Source organism: Ascidiella aspersa, chromosome 7 (assembly GCF_963924565.1).
Source record: "Ascidiella aspersa chromosome 7, kaAscAspe10.2, whole genome shotgun sequence".
NCBI classification, from domain to species: Eukaryota; Metazoa; Chordata; class Ascidiacea; order Phlebobranchia; family Ascidiidae; genus Ascidiella; species Ascidiella aspersa.
Window position 1 is genome coordinate 16,750,183 of NC_139453.1, and position 21,916 is coordinate 16,772,098.

Here is a 21,916-nt window from a genome sequence, read left to right on the forward strand (position 1 = left end):
CTTGACTTTCTGTAACTTATAGTTAAGGTTTATGTAAAATGTTACATTTGCAACAGAAACACATATTAAGACAATTGCAAAACAAAATAATTGTTTGCAATAAAATGCTGAACATATCACTAAATAAGTGTACTTTCAAAGAAATATTATATATAATTTACTCTTGTGATAAGACATTTTTCACTTGCTATTCATGTGTGTACAAATTAAAAGCAACCTGTCATGTTATGGCAATTTGGTAAAAAATGTGGTCCTAATTACTATACAATAATGGTAAATTTAGGTTTAAATACTTTGAAATCCTAAAGATCAACAATAACATGGTAATACAGATACGCTATCCTGTATTCAGTCATAAATTTTGCATTTGCTTTGTTTCCACAAAAATCTTAAACATGGAATATATTAAGTCTGCCATTGTAAATGATTCTTATGTTTTGGCATATCATTACTGTAGTGATTTAACAACAAAATATTGCAGTTATTTGCTAGCTATTAAATAATATCAGGAAGGAAATCCACCCAACAAATTTTAATGTAAATTTTTGTCTGCCCCAAGTAATGAAATTCAATGAGTGTGGGCTAGTTTTAACCTGAAAAGAATACATAGTTTAGCAAGCTTTGTGTTGTAAATCCAGGGTTATGGATGCTTATGTGATGTAAATTCAGGTTATGGCAGAGTAAAATTATGTTTTTGGTTAATAAATATATCTTAAAGCATTTTTTAATAATATATGCTCCTGTTTTGACAGTCCACCACTTTATGATAAAAAACTTTGTTCATAAAATGTTGTATTCAGCTGTAATTTGCCTTCTTGGCATTGTTGGACATGTTTCTGCGAGTTCTTGTGACTATCAAGTAAGTTATAAACTTTGTTACACTTATGCATATTTTCATGTTGGTTTTGCTAAAGTTTATGTGTAAAGTTATTCAAAGTGGGATATTGGATTCTTGGATTTTAAGTCCATAGTATTTGGATCCGAATCTACAGTTATATCTGTAAATGGAAAGCTATGTTTTTCATTCAAATATTGTAGCTCTTGCTTAAAATGTGTTTATTTAGGGAGATGTTGTTATTTCACTCTAGAGCATTACTTTGCTCAGCTAGATTTTTGTAAATGTTATACACAAACAATAAAGACTAGGTTACATAAACAAAGATAATGCATTGTTTTAATGATTTTATGCGAAATTGTAAAATCACTTTTCTAGGAGCTGTTTAGTAATTATTTTGTACTGGTTTAAAAAGAACCCCCCTGAGTTTTGAAAGTTTATTGCATAAGATTAACTTATTGGAATACATATATTTGTAATAAATATGTGTGTATAACGGGAACCCTCGAAAAGATTATTAACAAAATCAGTTGGCCTCCAATCAGTATGTAGTGCAAGCAAGGCCAGGTTTCAAGACAATTAGCCTATTTTGAACTCATGTTATAACAGGAGCATCACTCTACCAACTGATCTACACAGGCCCGGAGGGGAGCAGGTCAAAAAATCCTGTATGTGCATACAATTTAATGATAAAGGTTTAGCACCCGATTTTTTAAATACATTATTTTACCACAGGACGTGGTTCAGTAATTGGTATACCCAAAAGCAGCAAGTGTGAATAAGTATATGTTACTGGGGCGATGTATAATTATTTTTTTTTTAAGTTTATGGCAACAAAATTTTGATGGCATTAATTATCTTTGGCCCTAACATGATCAGATGTCATTTAATTGTTATGCCATATATTATATATATATATAAAAAGGCTGGATATTGGCCTTAAAGTTGACCTATAAAACCCCAAGAGTGAATCTAGTCAAGGCTAATGCTTTGCAATGATTTTCTTTTTTGCAAAGGAGGCATATTTCATAATGTGCAATTCAAAACTTCTGCTATTTGACATTATCAGTCTGTTTATTGTTCAAAAGCAGCAGCACTATCATTTGAACTAAAATGCAGGCTTACAAGAAACTTTCACATTTTTCAGAAATGCAATTTGGGAGAGAAAGATCATCTTAATGTTCACCTTGTTCCGCACACACACGATGATGTTGGTTGGTTAAAAACTGTTGATCAGTATTATTATGGAGGTTAGTATTAAAAAAGGTTAAAGATATAAATACCATTTTTAGAAATATTTATATTTAACATAAAAATGACAATTTTATTTGCCAAGTTATATTTTTAAATAGTTTGGATAACCTACTTTTTATATTAACTAACAACCCTTTTAATGCTGGTTAGACTTATTTAACTTAGAATAATTATTAGATAGGTATTTGTTAGTCACATTGTTATCTAAATGTTGAACACCACCATCATCGTCACCAGATTCAACCGTAAGTCTGCACAATACCCTAAACCTTATGTTATTGTTGTGTAATCTAAACTAATGCACATTTCAGCAATAGTGGTTGCTTTAATTTTTAAGTAGGTTTATCAATCAATACATAGAAAATTATACAGTTGCTGTTTGCAATAATTTTGTTTTATGAGCCAAATGCAATTTTTCATACTGGAAGTAATTTTCTAATTTTTCTTTTCCAAGTTAAACCAATTTTTTTTTCAACTTTTTTAGTATTATTTATTTTTCCTTCAAACACATTTTTTTGACGCCAAAAATGGTATATGTTTCCTGTTGATGTCACAAAATCAAACTCCTGTATTGGTAGAAATGGAAAATAAATGCTTTGTCAATTTTTTTTACACCAAAAATATTTTATGTAGAAATAGCAGTCCCCAACAATGTTTACATCGCCCAAAATTTATAAAGTTGGCCAATATATTTTTCTCTCTGCCAAAAATCTTTGAAGTTTGCTGTTCATGATGTCGATTGAATGACTCTTTTGAAAACTACAAATATTTAAATGTATGATTGCTAACCTTAGACGCCTTATGTATTATTTTGCAATATGCCAAATATTTTTGAAGTTTGTTGTGGGTCTTACAAGTCCACCGAATATTTTTATAGTTGCCAACTTAATTTTTCCACAGAAAAGTTCTTACCTTTATTGAAAAATTTAAAATGCAGATACACTAGTGACAAACCATATTTACCCAGACACCATTAGGAGCAGCTAAATTTGTGTGCTATATTTCAAACATGTTTGGTGGACTGTAAAATTTCTCTTTAAATTTGATAAATAGTTGATGAACTGCAAATAGTTTTGACAAAAAGGTAGCCAACTGAATCATTTTTCCCAAGATTGAATGTTTAATAGGATTGATCAATTCATTTGGGATTTATGTCAAGTAGGGTACCAAATTGTATGAAACACCCAAAATGTTCAGTATTTAACAGGAGGATTTATCATTGCTTTAAGGGAGAACTTAACACCCCAACTCTCCTATGGGTGCTCAGCGCAAGTGGCTTTATGGTAACACGTAGAGCATCATAAATAAGGAAGATAAACTGGATCAAAACTGAGTTTTTTGGGGGGCTAATTTTTAACCGAACTGTAACCATTTAAAAAAAAAAGTTGTCTAAATTTTTGTTTTTCATTTTTAAATTTTCATTTATCACGAGTTCTTCAATGTATAAAAAGTTTTGGAAGCAACAAAGATGCTTATTTTAGATAGGCTTACTGTATTATGTTTGCTGTACAAATTGTAAATCCAACAATATCTGAGGTAATTGAACCCCAATCAGAACTTCATAAACCTGTTTTGAAAATACCTTTGGTTAAATAGGAGCTGAACCTTATTTTGAAAAACTCTTGAATCCTACCCAAACCTGTAGTTGATAATTCAAATGGTTCGATAAGTCAAAAAGGGTCTTGCTAAGTATAAATGTGTAAAAGATAGACTTTCAAATTAAAATCACCATAATAGGCTATGCTATTTGTCACCCCCCCCCCCCCTGACTTTTCTAATCTCAAAAAATATTTCAAGTTAATTTGTTTTAATTTATATTTTTCTATAAAGCAAACAATAGTATTGCAATTGCTGGTGTCCAATATATTCTGGATACTGTTATACCTCATCTTGTGTCTGACCCAAGTAAGAGGTTTATATACGTTGAAATTGCCTTCTTTTCTCGATGGTGGAAACAACAATCACAAGCCATGAAGTCTCTTGTCAAAATGCTAGTCAAAGAAGGTCATTTTAGTTAACTACTTTAAAGTTTCCAAGATTTGTGTAAAATGTAATTGTTCTAAAAAAGATCTAAAAATAATCGAAAAGTTTAGATTTTGCTAATGTTACGTATTGCACGAATCTTGGAAAGATTTCCATCTAATGTAGAAGGTAAATTATGCTATATTATTATTACAATATTGTGTTTTTATCTTCTTTTAATCCTTGCAAACCAACTCGTTGTTGTGATTGACTGCACGATGAACTAATTTTGTTTGGCTGATGTTTTTTTTACAAAATGGACAACAATTAATTATTTGTTAAAAATTATCACGATCAAAGCATATAGCAATGTACAGAAAGCCGCTGTTCAATATATTCTGGATACTTCTATTAATGCGCTTCTGCTCAATCCCAAACGGAAATTTATCTATGTTGAAATTGCCTACTTTAAAAGGTGGTGGGATGAACAAAATGATATGCTTAGACAGCAAGTTGTCACATTGGTGAATGAGGGTAAGGCTATGATTACCCTTTCTTGTATCACAGTTTAAGCTGGACGTGTGATAGGTCAGGTGATAAAATATTGACTATGTTTTGCAGTTTTCATAACATTCCTCCCATCTTGAGACCACAAATGCCTTATTGTGCAACTTTTTCAAATGCTAAAATAAAATATCTGGCATATTTGCCTAAATGTGTCATTGTATTTGTATTTTTTTTTATGTATATTTGTGTTTAAAATTTAGTTTGTAATGTTAAACTGGGAATGGAATATTGAGTAATGATCTCCTCATTACTACCATGTTTAGGCAAACATTACCTTTCAATTTAGGTCGCCTTGAGTTTATTCTTGGTGGTTGGTGCATGAATGATGAAGCTGCAACTCATTACAATGCAATAATTGATCAAATGTCCCTTGGTTTAAGGTTTCTAAATGAAACTTTTGGTGAATGTGCCCGCCCCCGTGTAGCTTGGCAAATTGACCCATTTGGCCACTCACGCGAACAGGCTTCACTTTTTGCTCAAGTAACTAACATATGATACTATATTATTTGATAATAGGTAACCTGTTTTAAAGGTAATGTAAATGTGAAAAAAGTCCAATTACCCTTGACTTGCATTCATTTATAATCTTGCACTATTTTGTGGTAATGGTGATGCATGGGTATTGAAATCTAATTGCAAAATGTATAGTTCAGCTTAAAAAAAATCAGTATGAAAGGGTGTAATGTATCAACATGATGGATTGATTACACAGAAAACATCTGCTGTCATTTGTAGTGCCTTGTCCTAATAAAACTTACAAAATCAAATCACTTCAAGCTGACATGGTTTCACATATCAACTTGCACGACAAAACCTTTTTGTAAAGCTACCTTAATGTGTAATTCTTTTTAGGCATTGTAATTATATAACAGAATGTAACTAAGTGCAATATAACAAAACTTTTGTGATGTTTTGTATAACAAAACTTTTTGTGATGTATTTTTCTGTAACATTGCTTTACACTGATTGAGATAATGACCACAATATTTGCCGACTATTTAAGGTTATCAAAATGTGGTTTAAATAAAATGACATTGTATTCTTTTCTTCCTTCTTGTCAGTACGAGGTCATTCATTAGTGATTGAGCTTAATAAAGTAAATTACATATTTAGTGCAATTGAAATTTAAAATTTAGAGTTTTTGAAATTGTAACTGGTTTAAACGTCACCTTATCTTAAATTACTTTATTTTGTAAGAAATCGACAATACAGATTTTATAGATTGTTTCTGCTGCTGTGCTCAGCAATACATAAACATATTAATTTACTGGTTGTGTGTGTATTGTTGTATAAAAATGTCAGGGCTGATACGAGGTCATTCTGCATTTTTTAGTGTTTTATACGACTTTACATATATATAGTCAATATAACCATTCTATGTTGTATTAAATAATGCCACTGCAAGATCAACAAAACACAATGTATGTTGAATTGCCTTGGCTCAATTTTTTTTAGTGTTTTTTCTGCAGCCATTGGGTTCCTAGGTCAATTGCCCTTCCAAATTAAACGTTTTTCAAATTATCCATATAAAAACATTAGGATGTACAATTTTTTGACCAACGGGTAATGTTTCACAATACAAAAAAAAGTATGTACTTTATGTGTGTCCATTGGTGCAATCTTGTTAAATGCATATCAACTCGTTTTACTTGTTTGGCCTGGGCCGGAGGTTTTAAACGTTGTTTTATTACATAAAAAAAACATTTTAAGCCATTTAAAAAAAATTAAATGCCCCAAACAAACTCCTACATATGATGCCCCAAAATTGTATACCTTGAAAATAAATGTTTTGGAATGGAAAAAATACCATTTCTGTATCGCCCACTTCAATACAAGTTTCACTTTTAAAATGTTTCACATTGGGCTAACATTTATTTAATATTTTTTGTATTTAATGTTTTCTATTGTTGCACTCTTACAAGACTATTAATACTGAGGAGTAAATTTAGGGTTTGTTTAGGTACAGATTTCAGTTTCATCAAAATATTTATAATCAATTGAGAGCACATTGTGTTGTAGCCTTGGATTTGTAGACTGCTAACTAAACCACCGTTTTTTTATTGTCCCACAAAGTCACCCTTCACCATTAGGTGTAGTGTGTCTTAATAAGCAAGTAATAGATTGGATTGTTATCCATACTAGTTTGTTTCTATACTTTATGTCATCTGTATCCCAGGATTGCCATTTGTAACATTAGGACATTTTAAAATCACTATAGTTGACTCTTTCTACAAACAACAGGTTTTTATTTACTACGGCTTAAAGAACAAATATATATTTTTGCTGACTGATTTATAAAAAAAAAACAGGTCTTTAAAGTGTTTAAAGTTGCCCATTTGAAAAGCATAACTATTTAAATAGATATTTATTTAAATTTCTAGATGGGATTCGATGGATTATTTTTTGGTAGATTGGACTACCAAGACAAAACTCTAAGAGAAAAACAAAATAGAATGGAAGAAATTTGGAGAGGAAGTGATAGTTTAATGAGACCAACTGCAGACTTGTTTACAGGTATAACCCCATTGTAGAGTAAATACATTTTAGAACTTTAAGCTAATATATATCTTATTATTTGCCCTTTTGGTGTTTGGTAAAAAATATAGTTATTCAATTACTAGTCACTATCTTTAAGTGTATCATAAACAAGCAACACAATTGCTCTTTTAAGTATTTTAATAAGTATATGTAATTTTTACATAATTACAATTGTTGTCCTACAAATATACAAACTGCTTCATAGGGGTAGTAGCTCTAAGGAAAACTTTTGTATATTGATTTAAATAATTCTTTGCTGTCCCCTCATTGTTTAGTATGCTCTTTATGCTGTCCTAAACATGAAAAAAATGCATGCATAGTTAGTAAATGAAAAAAATGTGTAATTATTTTGTGATTTAAAAATGTTGGCTGCTTTTTCTTTGTATGTGCTGCTTATTCACTGACAAGTTAGGCCATTTTTTTTTATCAAAACAGTGTTTGTTGTAATTCTATGGTGTTGCACCAAGACTGCTATTTTTTACCAAGTTTAATAATTTAACTGCAATATTTGTATTAATATTATAGTTCTTTGGTTTTCTAATTGTTTAAAATATATTTTGCCATGCATATAATGACCTGTTTTCTGTCTTTTTAAAAGTAAACATGTCAGGGATAAATTTTTTACACTCGCCCACTTGCCAATGTGAGTACAATTTGCTCCAGCGAGTGCTGCTTGTCAGAGTGACAAGTGCTTTAGACAAAAATTAGTTGTTTATACCTACTGGACTCCATTTGTTCGTCTGTAATTCTAAATGTTAAAGAGTGAAGGCCACAATTCTTGCGCAAATTTTTTTACTTGTTTCATTAATAATTTGTTTACATATGCAGTGATATCCCAGTTAAGTGCAACTTGAACCTGAGTAGTTGTGTGGACTTATGTAGTAGGTGCGAACTTAATGATTCTTCATTATGAATACAATGTAATCTATAATATTACATAATACATGGCATAAATCAACAAAACTAAAAACCAATAAATGATGTTGCTGTCAAACTTTATTATTGTGATTCCTTTGGAAAAGTTTGTTTGACTTGCACCGTATCCAGCGATACTATTTTAATTATTTTCATTTAGAAGTTGGGATCAATTGTGCCATTATCTTAGTATCAATGATTTTGTATACATATGTCACGGCATAATAGTATACTTTCACGCATCTTATAACCGCATTTAAGTTTAGATCAAAATCATTTTGCGACAACCTTAAAAAATTGTGACCCACCTGGGTGTGGTGACATTCTCAATTAGAAACAATGTACAGCCATTGAAACAATTAAAGTTCTCTAGGTTATTATTGTTTTAAAAGTGTTTCGCAAAATTTCTCATAAAACTTTGCCAAGTTACATTTTGCAAAACTCTTTTTTCTAAAACAATTTTTTGGTCACAAATAAAAATATTTCTGGCTGGAATTGCTAAACTGCCATGCTTGATGTACAGGCCAAACTACTGTGTTCTCAAATTAAAAGAAAAGGCCTAACAACCAGTCATGACCAGACAAGAGTATAAAAATGTGTAACACTTTTTTTTTAAATAACTCCTATGCTAGAACTTTTGTAACAGATTATTCATAATTGTATTTATTTATTAAAAAACGGGCAAACGTCATTAATTTTTCTGAACTTAAGAGGAGTCGAACTCCCTACAATAAATGTTCCTAACAAACAAATGAATGACAGTTAATTGTGTAACAAGTTTAGGTTTGAGATATAAGTTTTTGCAAGTGCTTTATTGACATAGGTTGCATGCCACTCTTGACAGGAGTGTCCTGTGTTGCACACTTTTGATTCAGTTGAATGGTTTATTCTTATGTGTTTGGTCCAGTTTTACCATACTCTATATACCCTGCAGCACACTTTTTTTGAGCAACCTTTTTTTTGGCAACACACTGGCAATTTATATTAGGGATGGAATTGGCATAAAAATGGTACATAGTGAATGACATTAAATAAATTCAATTGTACAGTCAACCAGGTTATACCTTTTGTTTTACCACACCAAACTTCAAAATTTTGTAGTGAAAATGCATTGCTCTTAAAACTCCACAGGCCAACTGGCTGAGAACCATAAAATCAAGTATATTAAAGTCAATAAGTTACCTAACTGTAATTACTTGGCAATATTTATATTTCAATTTGCTTTATACACCAAAAAATACTGTATTGTTTCTACAAAATATACATATGATTGCAGATAAATCTCCTAATGGTAATTAGAGGACATGACATTTACATTAAGCAAATTAGTTTGTTTAAAGAAGTAAAATTTGAGATATAGATTTATTTGTACAAATTTTCTTAAACAGGGGTAAATGAAAATGGTTATGGGCCACCATCTGGATTTTGTTTTGATGAACTCTGTGGTGATTCCCCTATTATGGATGATCCTGATTTGGAAGAGTACAATGTCGATGAAAAAGTGAACTTTTTTCTTGATGCTGCAAGACACCAGGTAAACATATAAAAATAATTGTATAACCAAAAAGAAAAAAGTTCCAAACTTAGTTTTATTAGAGCTACATGCAGTATGGCAGAATGCTGGCGACTTGGCGACTATGTCGGCCGAAGAAAACAGCCAGAAAACCGAAGAAATTGGTGCAAAAAAAAATTCAACTAAAAAAAAATTTAAAAAAAAAAATTGTTTTTCTTTTTTTTTCGAATTTTTTTTTTTTTTGAAGATTTTTTCAACATCTAATTTTCAAAATACCTTGTGGTTGTTTCCACACATATTTAATCACATATATTTTTGAAAAGTGGAATATGCAATAAGTAATAACATTACACAAACTACAATTGGCAGAAATTAATTTTGTTGTGTCATTTTGAAAAAAGTTAAGGTAGTGTGAAGCACAGTGTTTAGTGAGAAAAAGCCAGTGTAAGGCATATAGACTGTTTATTATTTTAAAAAGTACACACTTTTGATCATACAATTGTTTACCTGTTGGCAGTTTTACTTTGCATTGGCAAGTACTGCTATATTGAGTTGATTTCCTGTATATTGAGTTGAATTCCCCATTTCTGTTAAATGTACAGGTATAACATTCGCATCGGCATATTAAGGATGTACCAGGCTATGTTTCCCCCCCTAAGGCCTAAAGTATATTTTTGGTTGTTTAATTATGCAAATGCAAAAAAAAATTCTTTAGCGTGATTTTGCTACGTTTATGTGTCTTTGTTTTCAACAAATCTATCCCAAAGGTAATATGCATACTATGGGGCATTTTGCAATGTGACTGTGACAATTTCTATTACATTTTCTTATAAATATCATTATTTTGAGCAATATAAATTGGAAATTTAGCCAAATAATATTTTTTTGTGCTTTTCAATCTGGTTTTGAGCAGCTCATTTTCACACAAGTTTGCCTGAAAACAGCTTATCTATGTAACACTTTTAAAGCAAGAAAAGCAGACATGTACGTACACCCCCAGACCCCAGGTTGTACCTTCACATGTCCCTTATGTATTTGTTAATGACTTAATGTCACAAAATTTTTTGCGCCTGCGGCGCTACGTTTTGTTGTCTAATTTTATTATTAATAGCCTTGTTTATCGCCAAAACATAGCAAGGTTCATACATTCCTTTGGCGAACACATCCTTTAAGTTTAGGGGCGCGACCAAAAACTGAATAATTTTCGCCAAAATGCTTGTCACCAGAAGGCTGGCAAGATTCTGCCAGCCTGGCTACATGCAATTAAAAATGTGTCCAAATAAGTTTTGTTCCAGCTACACTAAAACAAAGAATTGCCAAAATAAGGTATAATTGAGCTACATCTGAATAAAAGGATCAAATTAGTATTGTCTAGCTATGTTTGAATTAAAAATTACTGTAATTAGTTTAATTCAAGCTATGTGGAAACAAAAATGCCCTAAATTTTTAATCCAGTTTCAAGTGAATGCAAAAGAGTTGTTTACTTTATTTTCTGGCTATGATTAAATATAAAAGGTCACAAAAATTTATGTAATAGTGTTACTGAGAAAAAAGTTTTCTTGTTGCTCTGCTGATTTTAATGAGAAACAACAATAAAATGTGCTGTTTAAGACAACTGGTTTCTAAATACGTCTAAGGAACGACAAGTCCACTGTGGACTTCATATTGATGTTACCAGGCCAGAAAAATGATATTGTCCTTGGTTTGGTTAATTAAATATGCTAAGCCACATAATCGGCTTCCTGAAAACCTGTTGTATTATGTTGGTGATTTATGAGCATTTTGTATTAGTAAAGAAAAACTCTTTGAAATTTTGAAAGTTTGGCGCCTATGCCTGCATGCCCATACAGCATTGTATAAACTTTTTTTGTACACATAAGGCCATTTCTAAGTATGCTTAGTGCATAGTACTTCAAAATAGATGCTGTAACCCAGCGGTACCCAAACTTTTCTAAAAATTTTGCCTGGCGGACCCGGTGCAATTATTTTGATATTTCGCGGCCCTATAAAATTTCAAGGGTCAGTTGAGCCATATTTCTTGTAGTACACTAGTGCAGTCATGATTCTTTCTAATGTAACAAACCTTCTAACTCAGGGTGGTCCACGGATGACTGCATCGCGGGCCACAATGTTTCTTGCATATTCTTTGTGGGCCACATAAAGTAGGCTAAATGCGTACCAGGAGCGGATCAATGTTTTTCGTCTGTTCGAGGCATGAAATGTTTAAAGATAACATCACAAAGTAGCATTGAAAGACAGATACGCTCCAGAAACTTGCTTCTGTCTTCGAACTTGTGTGCAAATAAAATCGAACGTTATGAGACCGGGAAAACTGGTGTACGCGAAGCGCGAAAAATTTGCGTATTTAAAAAAAAATTTTAATTAGAAGACTGCTTTTTATAAGCGTAGAATGATCGCGTAAAAGAGATGTTGCATACTCCCCAACCGCTAAATTACAAAGACGTTATCATTTTGTGCAAAAAGGTTTAATTAACCAGATCAATTTAGCTAAAATTGCAACTGGGTTTGGACCACCCTGTTACTAATGCGAACGATTCGCTGATAGCATGCTTTATGATGTCACAAGAGACATTATAAAACACGCTATATGATCGAATAATAAAGCATAACTAAAGACAATAAAGATGACAGATAATGTTTAAAACATAGACTAATGTTTAAAAACTTAAAAGACTAATTACCCTTGCGGACCCTCTGAAACTGCTGTACGGACCCCTTTGGTCCGTGGACCCCAGTTTGGGAACCGCTGCTGTAACCAAAATCAAAATGTATTATTATTGACTAACACTCTATTACATATGAATAATAATGTTTTTATTTAACGTTTCTGAATACATGTAATTACTGGTTAGGATGTATTTTCCAAATTTATTTGTGACAACAGCAACACAAAATTTATAATTTTTTGTATCACCCAGGCAAAGCATTTCAAAACCAACCACATTATGATGACTATGGGTTCTGACTTTCAATATAGCAATGCTCAAACATGGTTTAAAAATTTGGACAAATTAATAAAATATGTGAATGCTGCAGTAAGACAATTATTTTCTTTGTATCATTTTTGTTAACTAACAGCATAGATTATAGCCTATTAAGTATGTTGTTGTATAGAACATCATAAAGTTGTATTCTGTTCAGGTAATGGATTTTTGTTATGCTACATTGCTTTCCATATGAAACTATTAGTCAAAGTATATCTATGTATATTTTTTGGCAGAATAAAAGTGTCAGTGTGTTTTATTCAACACCATCTTGCTACTTGTATGCCTTAAACCAAGCTTCAGAAAAGTGGTCCATTAAAACCGATGACTTTTTTCCATATGCAGACAGCCCACATGCATTTTGGACTGGTTATTTTACTAGTAGGCCAGGGCTAAAAGCTTATGTAAGAGAAAGTAACAACTTTTTACAGGTTAGTTTTTAATTTGTTGTGTTGGACTCTTTGTGTTATGCAAATTTATTTCATTAACCTGTTATGTTAGGTATGTAATCATCTTGAAGCCTTTCATGACATGAATAAGGAAAGCAAACTTCTCAATACAACCAAACATCTGCGTGAGTTATCTAAACACGTCCTAATTGAGTGCAAGTTTGCATATCTAGTTTGCCTTTTTGTTTTTCTGGCTTACTTTTACATATTTTTTGTTGTTATTAGATTTTTTTATTGCTTTCTAAACGTTTGTTACAGGTCAAACAATTTTTTAATCAATTTTATTCCTAACTTTAATGACTCAGTTTGCTTTTATAGGTGAGGCGATGGGGGTAGCACAACATCATGATGCTGTTTCTGGAACAAGTAAACAGCATGTTGCTAATGATTATGCCAAACGTCTTTATAAAGGTGTGGTTGACAACAATTGTACAAAATAACTTTATATATTTAACCTATACAAAATATACTGCAACTGCTTTTAAAAACCTAACAACCGAGTTGCATCATCAAATAGAAAACTAATATTGTTTAATGTTAACCTTTTTTACAAAATCATATTTAAAAAAAAACATTGCAATTAAATTCTGTTTCATTTTAATTTAGGGATTGGAAATAATAAACAAAACTAACATAAAATTTCAGCTATGATTTACAATTCAAAGCAGCGATTTAATCTTGAAGGATAAGTTTATCAAAGTAAAAAAGAATTGTAGTTTAGCAACTGGACAACTAGTTTTTCTAAAGCTAAAGGAAATTGCCACCTAATAACCAGACAAAACCCTTAAACATTTTAATTTCACCTATTTTGCTTATTAGGAAATAATAATAACATAACTTAGTATAAATCTAATTGCCATACTTTTTGTCAAAAATTAGTTTTTGGTATTGGAAAAAATGCCAAGTATCAGACATCCCAGGTGTGAATAGTAAGTTGTTTTTATCACATGTTTAGTGTGTAACATGTGAAAATATATACTGCTCTGGATATTATCAGTAACACAATACATAATTCTATGGTTGCCAAATTAATACACAAAAATTCAACAGTGTTATGATATAATACATTGTTTCCCAACCTTTTTATTTTTGCAGCCCCCTTTTCAGTTTTTGAAAACCTAGGCAAACCACTAATTTTTGTGTATTACACAAAAACCATATTACAGTCATATACAATTCGAAAAAATGTTTACATTTCTTGACAGATTGTTTCAAAATTAGGCAAGAGTCAGGATTTAACAAAGTAGAAAATTGATTTTACACTTATTATGTAATGATGAAAATGTACAATTAGGTGCAACCTTCCCTGGTAAAACAAAGAAACTATAATTGTTAAAATGACCTGATATAGACTACCCATTTGGGTTCAATGTTTAACTTTCAGTATACCTACATGCTAATCTATTCTGGTGACCAGTACTGCAGTTAAATTATGTAGGTGATTGTACCCTGCAGCTCTATAACCACATATGGCTCTTACAACTGTGTACCATGGCTCTCACTAGTTAACAGTAAACGAATTTATAAAAACAATGTGAATGATTGGTTGTTTTTAGTTTATTATGTAGTAACCTAATATGTTTGTCAGATTATTATTTAGACCAGTTAATGTTGACAAGGAAAAAATGATTGTTTTTATTTTGGTGATAATTTTATAGGGGTACCTTTTTGTTTGTAATTGGAAAGCATTTGTTTTTATTGATGGTTAAGATTGGCGACGCATGGTGTAGTTTGATTTATGATTTGCAGGTAGACAGTCTTGCAAATGTCTGCTCAGTGAAGCAATAACTGGGAAAATTAATACTTTAAACTACTGTGATTATCTCAACATAACACTTTGCAACTATACACAGCACATGAACCAGGTAAAAGTGGATGCTTTTTCAACTAAAGTAAAAAACTTATTATTATAACTGTAAATTATTTTTCAGTTTGTGGTAGTAGTTTACAATCCTTTGGCAAGGCCAGTCAGCAAGTACTTGCGGCTACCAATATCGACTACTAGAGGGACACTATTTAATGTTGCCTACATAAATGGAAGTGATTTATCTTTTCAGGTAAAAAAAATATTTTCAGGTTAACAATGCTAGAAAGGTCTGAAAATGTGCATAATGTATATATATTTTACCTTTATGCACATTTTCATATGTATATATCATGTTTGGGATAAAATTAAAAAAAACTACCGATATTTTGTTATGTAATTTTAACAGTGCAAAATTTTTCCTGACAAATATTATTAAACAAATCAGATGCTCAGTGAAATAATTAGTTCCTTCTCCACAAGACAGTTTTTAATTGGCTTTCAGTCAGTGAAGTTAAACGTAATTTGTTGCCAATCAATAAATTGAAGACCTTCAGTAGGTCTGAAATAACAACCAATTTTTGCTCTAGGGCACTCACCAGACTTTAACTGGTGTCAAAACTCGCTTTGGCGAGCAGGCGAGCGTAAAAAACACACCTTGTATATGTATTTAAGCTGACTAAAAATAATATGCTTCATAGTTGTGATCAATTATAATTTGTACCTGAGCTAAATGTCTAACTTATCACAATTTTTGATGTAATTCAAACTTGATTAGTTTTTATGAATTCTTATTTAGTGTTTTCAGGACTGGGTAAAACTTGCATTGTAAGTGTAACTTAACTAAAGTTATACAATTCACCGAACCCAATATGCATATATTAGTAAACAGTGCAATGACAATTTCTATATAAAAATCAAGGTTTGTGGGACGCTAAAAAAGCTTAATGGCAAAAGTATAGTAACTTGAAGTTTGTTTTGTAAAAAATCATTTATTATTATTAGATTGTACCAGTTAATGACGGAACAATGAGCACAAGAAGAAATCGTGGCAATGCGGATTCTGAGTTAGTTTTTTTGGCACATCTTCCAGCATTAGGATACAGTGAAATTGTGGTAAAAATTTTTATTTTATTTACTTTTGAACAAAACAATATAGTAATTTTTTGTTAGCAATTTTTGTATTATCATCTGCATGCTTTATCTGGTACTACTGTCATTTAAGAGAAGTGACAGCATGTTGTTAAGCAGCCCTGAAGGTTAAAATATCTTTTGTTGTGATCCTGTTTTTCTTGGGACCTGGTAATACTGTCATTTAAGAAAAGTGACAGCATGTTGTTGAGCAGCCCTGAAGTTTAAAATATATTTTGTTGTGATCACGTTTTTCTTGGGACAGGAAGCATGGCAGACATATCCAGACAGAATCTGTTTTTGCTATTATTAACTGCATTTAACAATCTCTCTGGCTAAAATACGTTCTCTTTCAAGCTCTTGGAATTATGGGAGCTGCCTAAAATGCACTGACTATTAAACCTTTTCAAATCATATATATATATCAGGGTTGGGCTTAAAGCACTCGCCCGCTCGCGAGTACAAATCGCTCCTGGCGAGTGCTGATTGACACCCACTCGCCCGACTGGCGAGTGCCTTCGGCGAGAAATTTACTTAGTTGGTGTGGGATAACTTGTGTTACGCACCACTACTAAGCGAAATATAACTTAGCGCCAGTTATTTACATAAACACTAAGACGCAAATACATTCAAAACTACACAAATAATACGGTTAATCGAAGTCACGTTCGAAGCTCGATATAAAGACTCTTTGTCCCGCTGTATGATCGTAATAAAGACTCTTTGTCCCGTTTAAAAAAAACCGTTTAACTGCAAACAATCAAAGACGTCATTGCGGCAGTGGCAAATAGTTATAAGGTTTATCGTTTAACTTAAACGTTGTTAATTTTTAAATGTTTAACCTTGTTGTTGACGCCTTTGGAAAAGTTTATTGGACTTGCGATGTACCCAGGATAAGAATTCTACTTTTTTGTATTTATTTAATTGTTTGTATTAAGAAATTAAGAGCAATTGCTGCAGTTTTTGGTAACAATAAGTTTAAATGGAAATATATAACAAAGTGTTGTTCATCCAGCAGTATAATAAAATTTATCGACGTTTGGACGTGCTATACACAACGTCTTCATCAGGATACTGACATATCATGTAAAGATATACTAACGTTTACGTATGAAACTACAAGACAGGTAAACGATGACCCAAGAAATGACCGCGCTATGACGTAAATTTGCAGACGGCGTGCCCACATTTTTGGCGAGTGTTATTTCGACCGGGCGAGTGCTGATTGATAGCCGCTCGCCCGGCTGGCGAGTGTAAATTTTTGCTTAGGAACAATAGATTTCATTTGATGAGTAATTTTCCATAACTCACACAAATATGCATAATTCTGCCTTTGCAGGTAACAAAAACAGCAAGCTCAAAGAAATTTCATGCAATTCCTTCCTATAAAAAAATTAAAAACGAAGATGCTATTATAAGCAATGAGGTATTTTTTTCTTTTGTTTACTGTTTATTTCTGTTTTTATTATTCCTCATAATGTCCTTTTTTGTTTAGTATTACAAAGTACTATTTGATGGAACTTCTGGGCTAATGAAAGCTATTGTTAACACGGAAAGTTCTATAGAAATGCCAGTGTCACAAAATTTATATTGGTACAATGCCAGTATGGGAAACAATGTCAGTAACCAACAATCAGGTCACAATAGTTAGCATTTACTTTTATTAGAAAAATGTTTGAATATTTGATGATTGATTTTCCAATTTTAAGGTGCCTATATATTTCGTCCAAACTCAACACATCTGTTTCCATGCGCCAATGGTCAAATTGAAACCCATGTTGTGCAGGTAAAAATTACATTGTGATAGCTTTTTAAACATTAACTGTTTTTAAAATCTGTTTTACAGTCTGAAAATTCACTTGTTCATGAAGTGTATCAAAAGTTCAGTAATTGGGCTTGGCAGGTATAAAAACAATTTTTAACAAAAAACTATCTACAGTCATAATGTAAGGTTTATTCACTTATGTAACTCTATCTGTTAATTTAGGTTGTCCGGTTATATAAGGGTAAGAAATTTGTTGAAGTGGAATGGACAATTGGCCCAATTCCTTTTAAAGATATCATGGGAAAAGAAGTTATTTCAAGGTTTGATATTATATGCTTCCAACTATTCAAACATATTTATTTTTATTGTTCGTGTTTTAATAAATAAAGTTATGGTAATGCTATACATTAAATAATTTAAATAAGAAGCAATTTTGTGACAATTTTAGTTAATTGTTATTTTTTTTACAATATAGAGATAAACTAGTTCAAAATCAGGCTAGGTTTTATAGGTAAAGTGTCATTTTACTTGTTGGTTTATTCACTTTTTATTGATCTGATGTTTTCATGGTTTATATAAATTAAAAACATTTAAAAATGTATACACGCCAACACAAATTTAAGTAACACACTTTCAAAATATACAAAACTGTAGGTAGTTTCACTGATACATGTCTAGTTTAAGTAACTTGTGTTTAATTCAACCAAAAAAATATATTTTTTTAAATCAAAAAGGTATTCAACAAGCTTGAAAACTGCTGGATTGTTTTACACCGACTCCAATGGACGAGAAATTTTAGAAAGAAAGTAAGAATCAAAGCTAAAGTTATAGTTTTGGCAGCAGTAATTTTATAATTTTTGCTTTTTCACAGGAGGAATTTCAGACCTACCTGGACGTTAAACCAATCTGAACCTATAGCTGGAAATTATTTTCCTGTCAATTCACGAATTTTTATAAAAGATACCAATTTTCAATTTACAATTTTAAATGACCGTTCACAAGGTGGTGCCAGCATAGAAGATGGATCCGTGGAATTAATGGTTCGTAAAAGTGTCATCATAACTTCTAGCAAATATTGCATTTTCTTCTGCATTATTTAACCAGAGCTTAAAGCATTTTAGGTTTTATGCATTACCAAGATAGTTTGTCAGAATGTGACTTTTTTAAGATGTAAAAATTTATCATGCAAGTGACTTTTCATATATATTTTTGTAATATGTGAAAAATTTAATATTACATGTTTATAATAATATTATTAACTAGATGAAACACCCAACGTTGCCAAAGTTCAACTGATACTAACCAGTTTAGTACTTTGTTACATTAAAGGAAATGAGAAAAAATGCTTGAACTCCTGTCGTTTTGAGATTACCGCTATATGTTTATTTTATCACTTGAATGAACCTATTTTTTTTTCAACGTACAATTTTTGAAATACTTCTATTTTAATATTATTTTCAAGTGAGTTTAAGTTTCGATTAGGTATGAATTACGAACATAAAAAAATCAAATCTAAAAAATATCTCATGGTGTTTCAGCGTTTAAATAGTAATTTTTTATAGTTCAGCCACACAGGTAATCATAATACGGAAACATGGTAGGAATCAGACGCGGAAAGAATGCTGACAAATTTCAGTTTTTAGGACAAATATATTTTGCTACAAATGAATATTTCTGATGGTTTTGTGCGTTTTTTGGGGGGGCCTTGTATTTCGTTTTTCGGCGTAAGCCATATAAAAAAGTACGTTTTCGCAGACAACCACCTGCAAGCGTTATTGTTTTTTTGTTTAATATTAGATGTATTGTTTTCTAATTTTTACATTTACTTGCGTATCATCGTAATTTGTAAAATGTAAGGTAATAAAATATGTTTTTAAAGCTTCATAGGCGATTGTTCGGAGAGGACTCAAAGGGTGTCGGTGAAGCACTTAACGAAACTGGACAGTTTGGAGATGGTCTAATTGTTCGCGGCAAGCAATGGCTTATTCTGGACACCGTTGAGAAGTCAGCTCGCCAACATCGTCTTTTGGCCGAGCAAGTGTACATGGACGCCCTGGTTGCTTTCACAAACACCACCAGCATATACAACGAATTTAAAACTGTAAGTTAGGTTTGTTGGGTAGGTTATAACTCTAAACAAAGTAAGCAAAGTTTAACAAAATGTAATAACTTTCGTGTGCGTTTTACAGTTTATATCAATAGTATGCTCTCAAATTATTCTCCCTATTTTTACAGGGATCTCTATTAAACTCTGCCCTTCCAGACAACGTTCACCTTTTAACTCTAGCAACAACTGACAGTGGAATTATGATTCGCCTTGAACATCAATTCGCTGTGGAAGAAGATGCCGAGATGTCAAAGCCTGTAACAGTTTCCTTAAAGGTTAATTTACATAACTTGCGTTCATTGTTCAAAAATAGGGTTTGATGATTTTGAACTGACATAGCGAGGAAGAAAATTTGTTTTTTGTGTTGTAAATATTTGTTCTTAAAAGAAATTAAGGCATTTTGAACATAACATGAACTTTAAAAATATATGTTTTCTATCTATTTATTTTAAATAATTTTACGCTCAGTAGTAACTAAACAATACAGCCACATATTACGAAATCATTGTAAACTATATACTGAATGTCTGAATTTGATTTAGTTAAAACTACAACTAAAATAACTTGTAGTGCTGTGACTACTTTTATTAATAAACTGTTTAAAAAATCTACTTTCACGTTTTAAACGAATCAATATAATTTATTAACTTATTACTTTGCACACGACAAAACTTGGCTAGTGTTTTTCATGTTTGTTTTTTCCTTCTGTTTGTCTGTGATATTATTGTAAAACAACAATATTTATTGGCTTATATTTTAATTAACTCTAAATGCTATCTAACGTCGATGGTTATGTTGCCCATTTAAGTAACGTATTTTTTAAGTTATCTTTTCTTTTATATCGACAGACCCTTTTCAAGAACTTCCAACCTGTTTCAGTCGAAGAGTTGGAGCTTGGCGGCAACGTCCTTAAAAGTCAAGTCACTAGGCTGAATTGGGAGGAAAAAGTTCACAAACGAGGTATGCTTTTTGGTCGAAGGTCGTTAGCCTTTGAAAATGTACACATTGTTAGCCTTTAAAACTGTACACATTATGTTGACTCACTCCGCAATTTATTGTGCTTTATGAGAACTTGGTGCAGCACAACAGGTTGTGATTTTACAGGAAAATAAATGTTTAACTTCTGCAGACGTGGATGCCGTGCTTCATTTCGAACGACCTTACAAACCGAACAACGGGTTTTCAAGCGTGTCAAACAACCAGTTTGATGTAGTGCTGCAACCTATGCAAATTCGTACTTTTTTGCTGCATTAATATTCTATATTGTATAGGCTACTGTGATCAAATATAAGTTTTCCAAATTAAGCACAATTTTTTTTTAACATTTAATCATCTTGTAAGCTGTGTGTAATATTGGCACTTTCCTTGCCTATAGCCTGGCTTGCGCTACAAATTTGATTAGGTCAACTAATTTCGGTAATTGGCTTTTGAAAGGCACTTGTTTTATTTATTAATTGTAGATCCCAATTTTGTTAAATACGGGCATTTAAAAAAGTTCTGAGGCACTGGTCTTTATGCTAAAAAAGTAAATCGATATAACGTTAAGAGAAAATTAGTCATTCTATTGTGATGTCGATTGTAGAAAACTATTTGTTATAGCTCTGTTTATAACTGCATTTTTAAGAATATTAATACATCGGTCCAGTGATGCAATATCGCGTTAAATACATTTACTTATAGCTTTGACATTGTTATTTTATTACAGAATGTTGATTTAAAAGTATATGTAGTGTTCACGTAATGGGCGACAAATCTGTAGCAAGAAAAAAAACTAACTAATGTAATAAAAACGCGGTTAAATTCGATTCGATTCCTCGCTTACTTAAACTTTCATTCTAAACCCAAGGCTTCCGAACTTTCAATAATTTTATTGCCTGGTGTGAAGTATTTTTCTATTTTACCTTAACTGCATACAGATTTAAAAAAAAAAAAAGTCAAATAGCGCTGTTCGACAGGGATTCAGATGTAATCAGAGCAGGGTCTTCGCCAAAAGTTCTTTCTTACTTGTGGAGCATTTGTGGCCGTTCGCGGAGCAACCGCAGCTTTAAAGGCCAGCATCGTGCTTTGAATT

General features: G+C 31.7%; 1 protein-coding gene across 2 annotated transcripts; it reads left to right on the forward strand.

Moving 5' to 3' along the window:
- Nucleotides 1-756: 756 nt before the first annotated feature.
- LOC146138075 (lysosomal alpha-mannosidase-like) lies at nucleotides 757-21,531 on the forward strand. Of its 2 annotated transcripts, XM_083394321.1 has the most exons (24): nucleotides 757-859; nucleotides 1,983-2,085; nucleotides 3,920-4,093; nucleotides 4,905-5,098; nucleotides 7,000-7,132; nucleotides 9,460-9,605; nucleotides 12,524-12,640; nucleotides 12,826-13,020; nucleotides 13,091-13,163; nucleotides 13,357-13,449; nucleotides 14,788-14,903; nucleotides 14,970-15,095; nucleotides 15,848-15,958; nucleotides 17,313-17,399; nucleotides 17,469-17,610; nucleotides 17,683-17,759; nucleotides 17,820-17,876; nucleotides 17,961-18,058; nucleotides 18,473-18,544; nucleotides 18,610-18,778; nucleotides 19,618-19,839; nucleotides 19,974-20,120; nucleotides 20,694-20,805; nucleotides 20,975-21,531. In XM_083394321.1, exons 1-24 carry the CDS (start codon nucleotides 764-766, stop codon nucleotides 21,097-21,099), a joined length of 2,985 nt encoding a protein of 994 aa, XP_083250447.1. In that variant the 5' UTR covers nucleotides 757-763; the 3' UTR covers nucleotides 21,100-21,531. The 2 variants fall into 2 exon arrangements, with proteins under 2 accessions (XP_083250447.1, XP_083250448.1); XM_083394322.1 differs by lacking the exons at nucleotides 757-859; nucleotides 1,983-2,085; nucleotides 3,920-4,093 and adding an exon at nucleotides 4,104-4,585.
- The last annotated feature ends 385 nt before the right edge of the window (nucleotides 21,532-21,916 follow it).

Bases quoted from the DNA above. Each gene is read 5' to 3' on its own strand.
- LOC146138075 (XM_083394321.1), top strand. From the start codon at position 764: ATGATAAAAAACTTTGTTCATAAAATGTTGTATTCAGCTGTAATTTGC. The intron at 7,133-9,459 runs GTATAACCCCAT...TTTCTTAAACAG, and splicing joins AACTGCAGACTTGTTTACAG to GGGTAAATGAAAATGGTTAT. The intron at 17,877-17,960 runs GTATAAAAACAA...CTGTTAATTTAG, and splicing joins TCAGTAATTGGGCTTGGCAG to GTTGTCCGGTTATATAAGGG.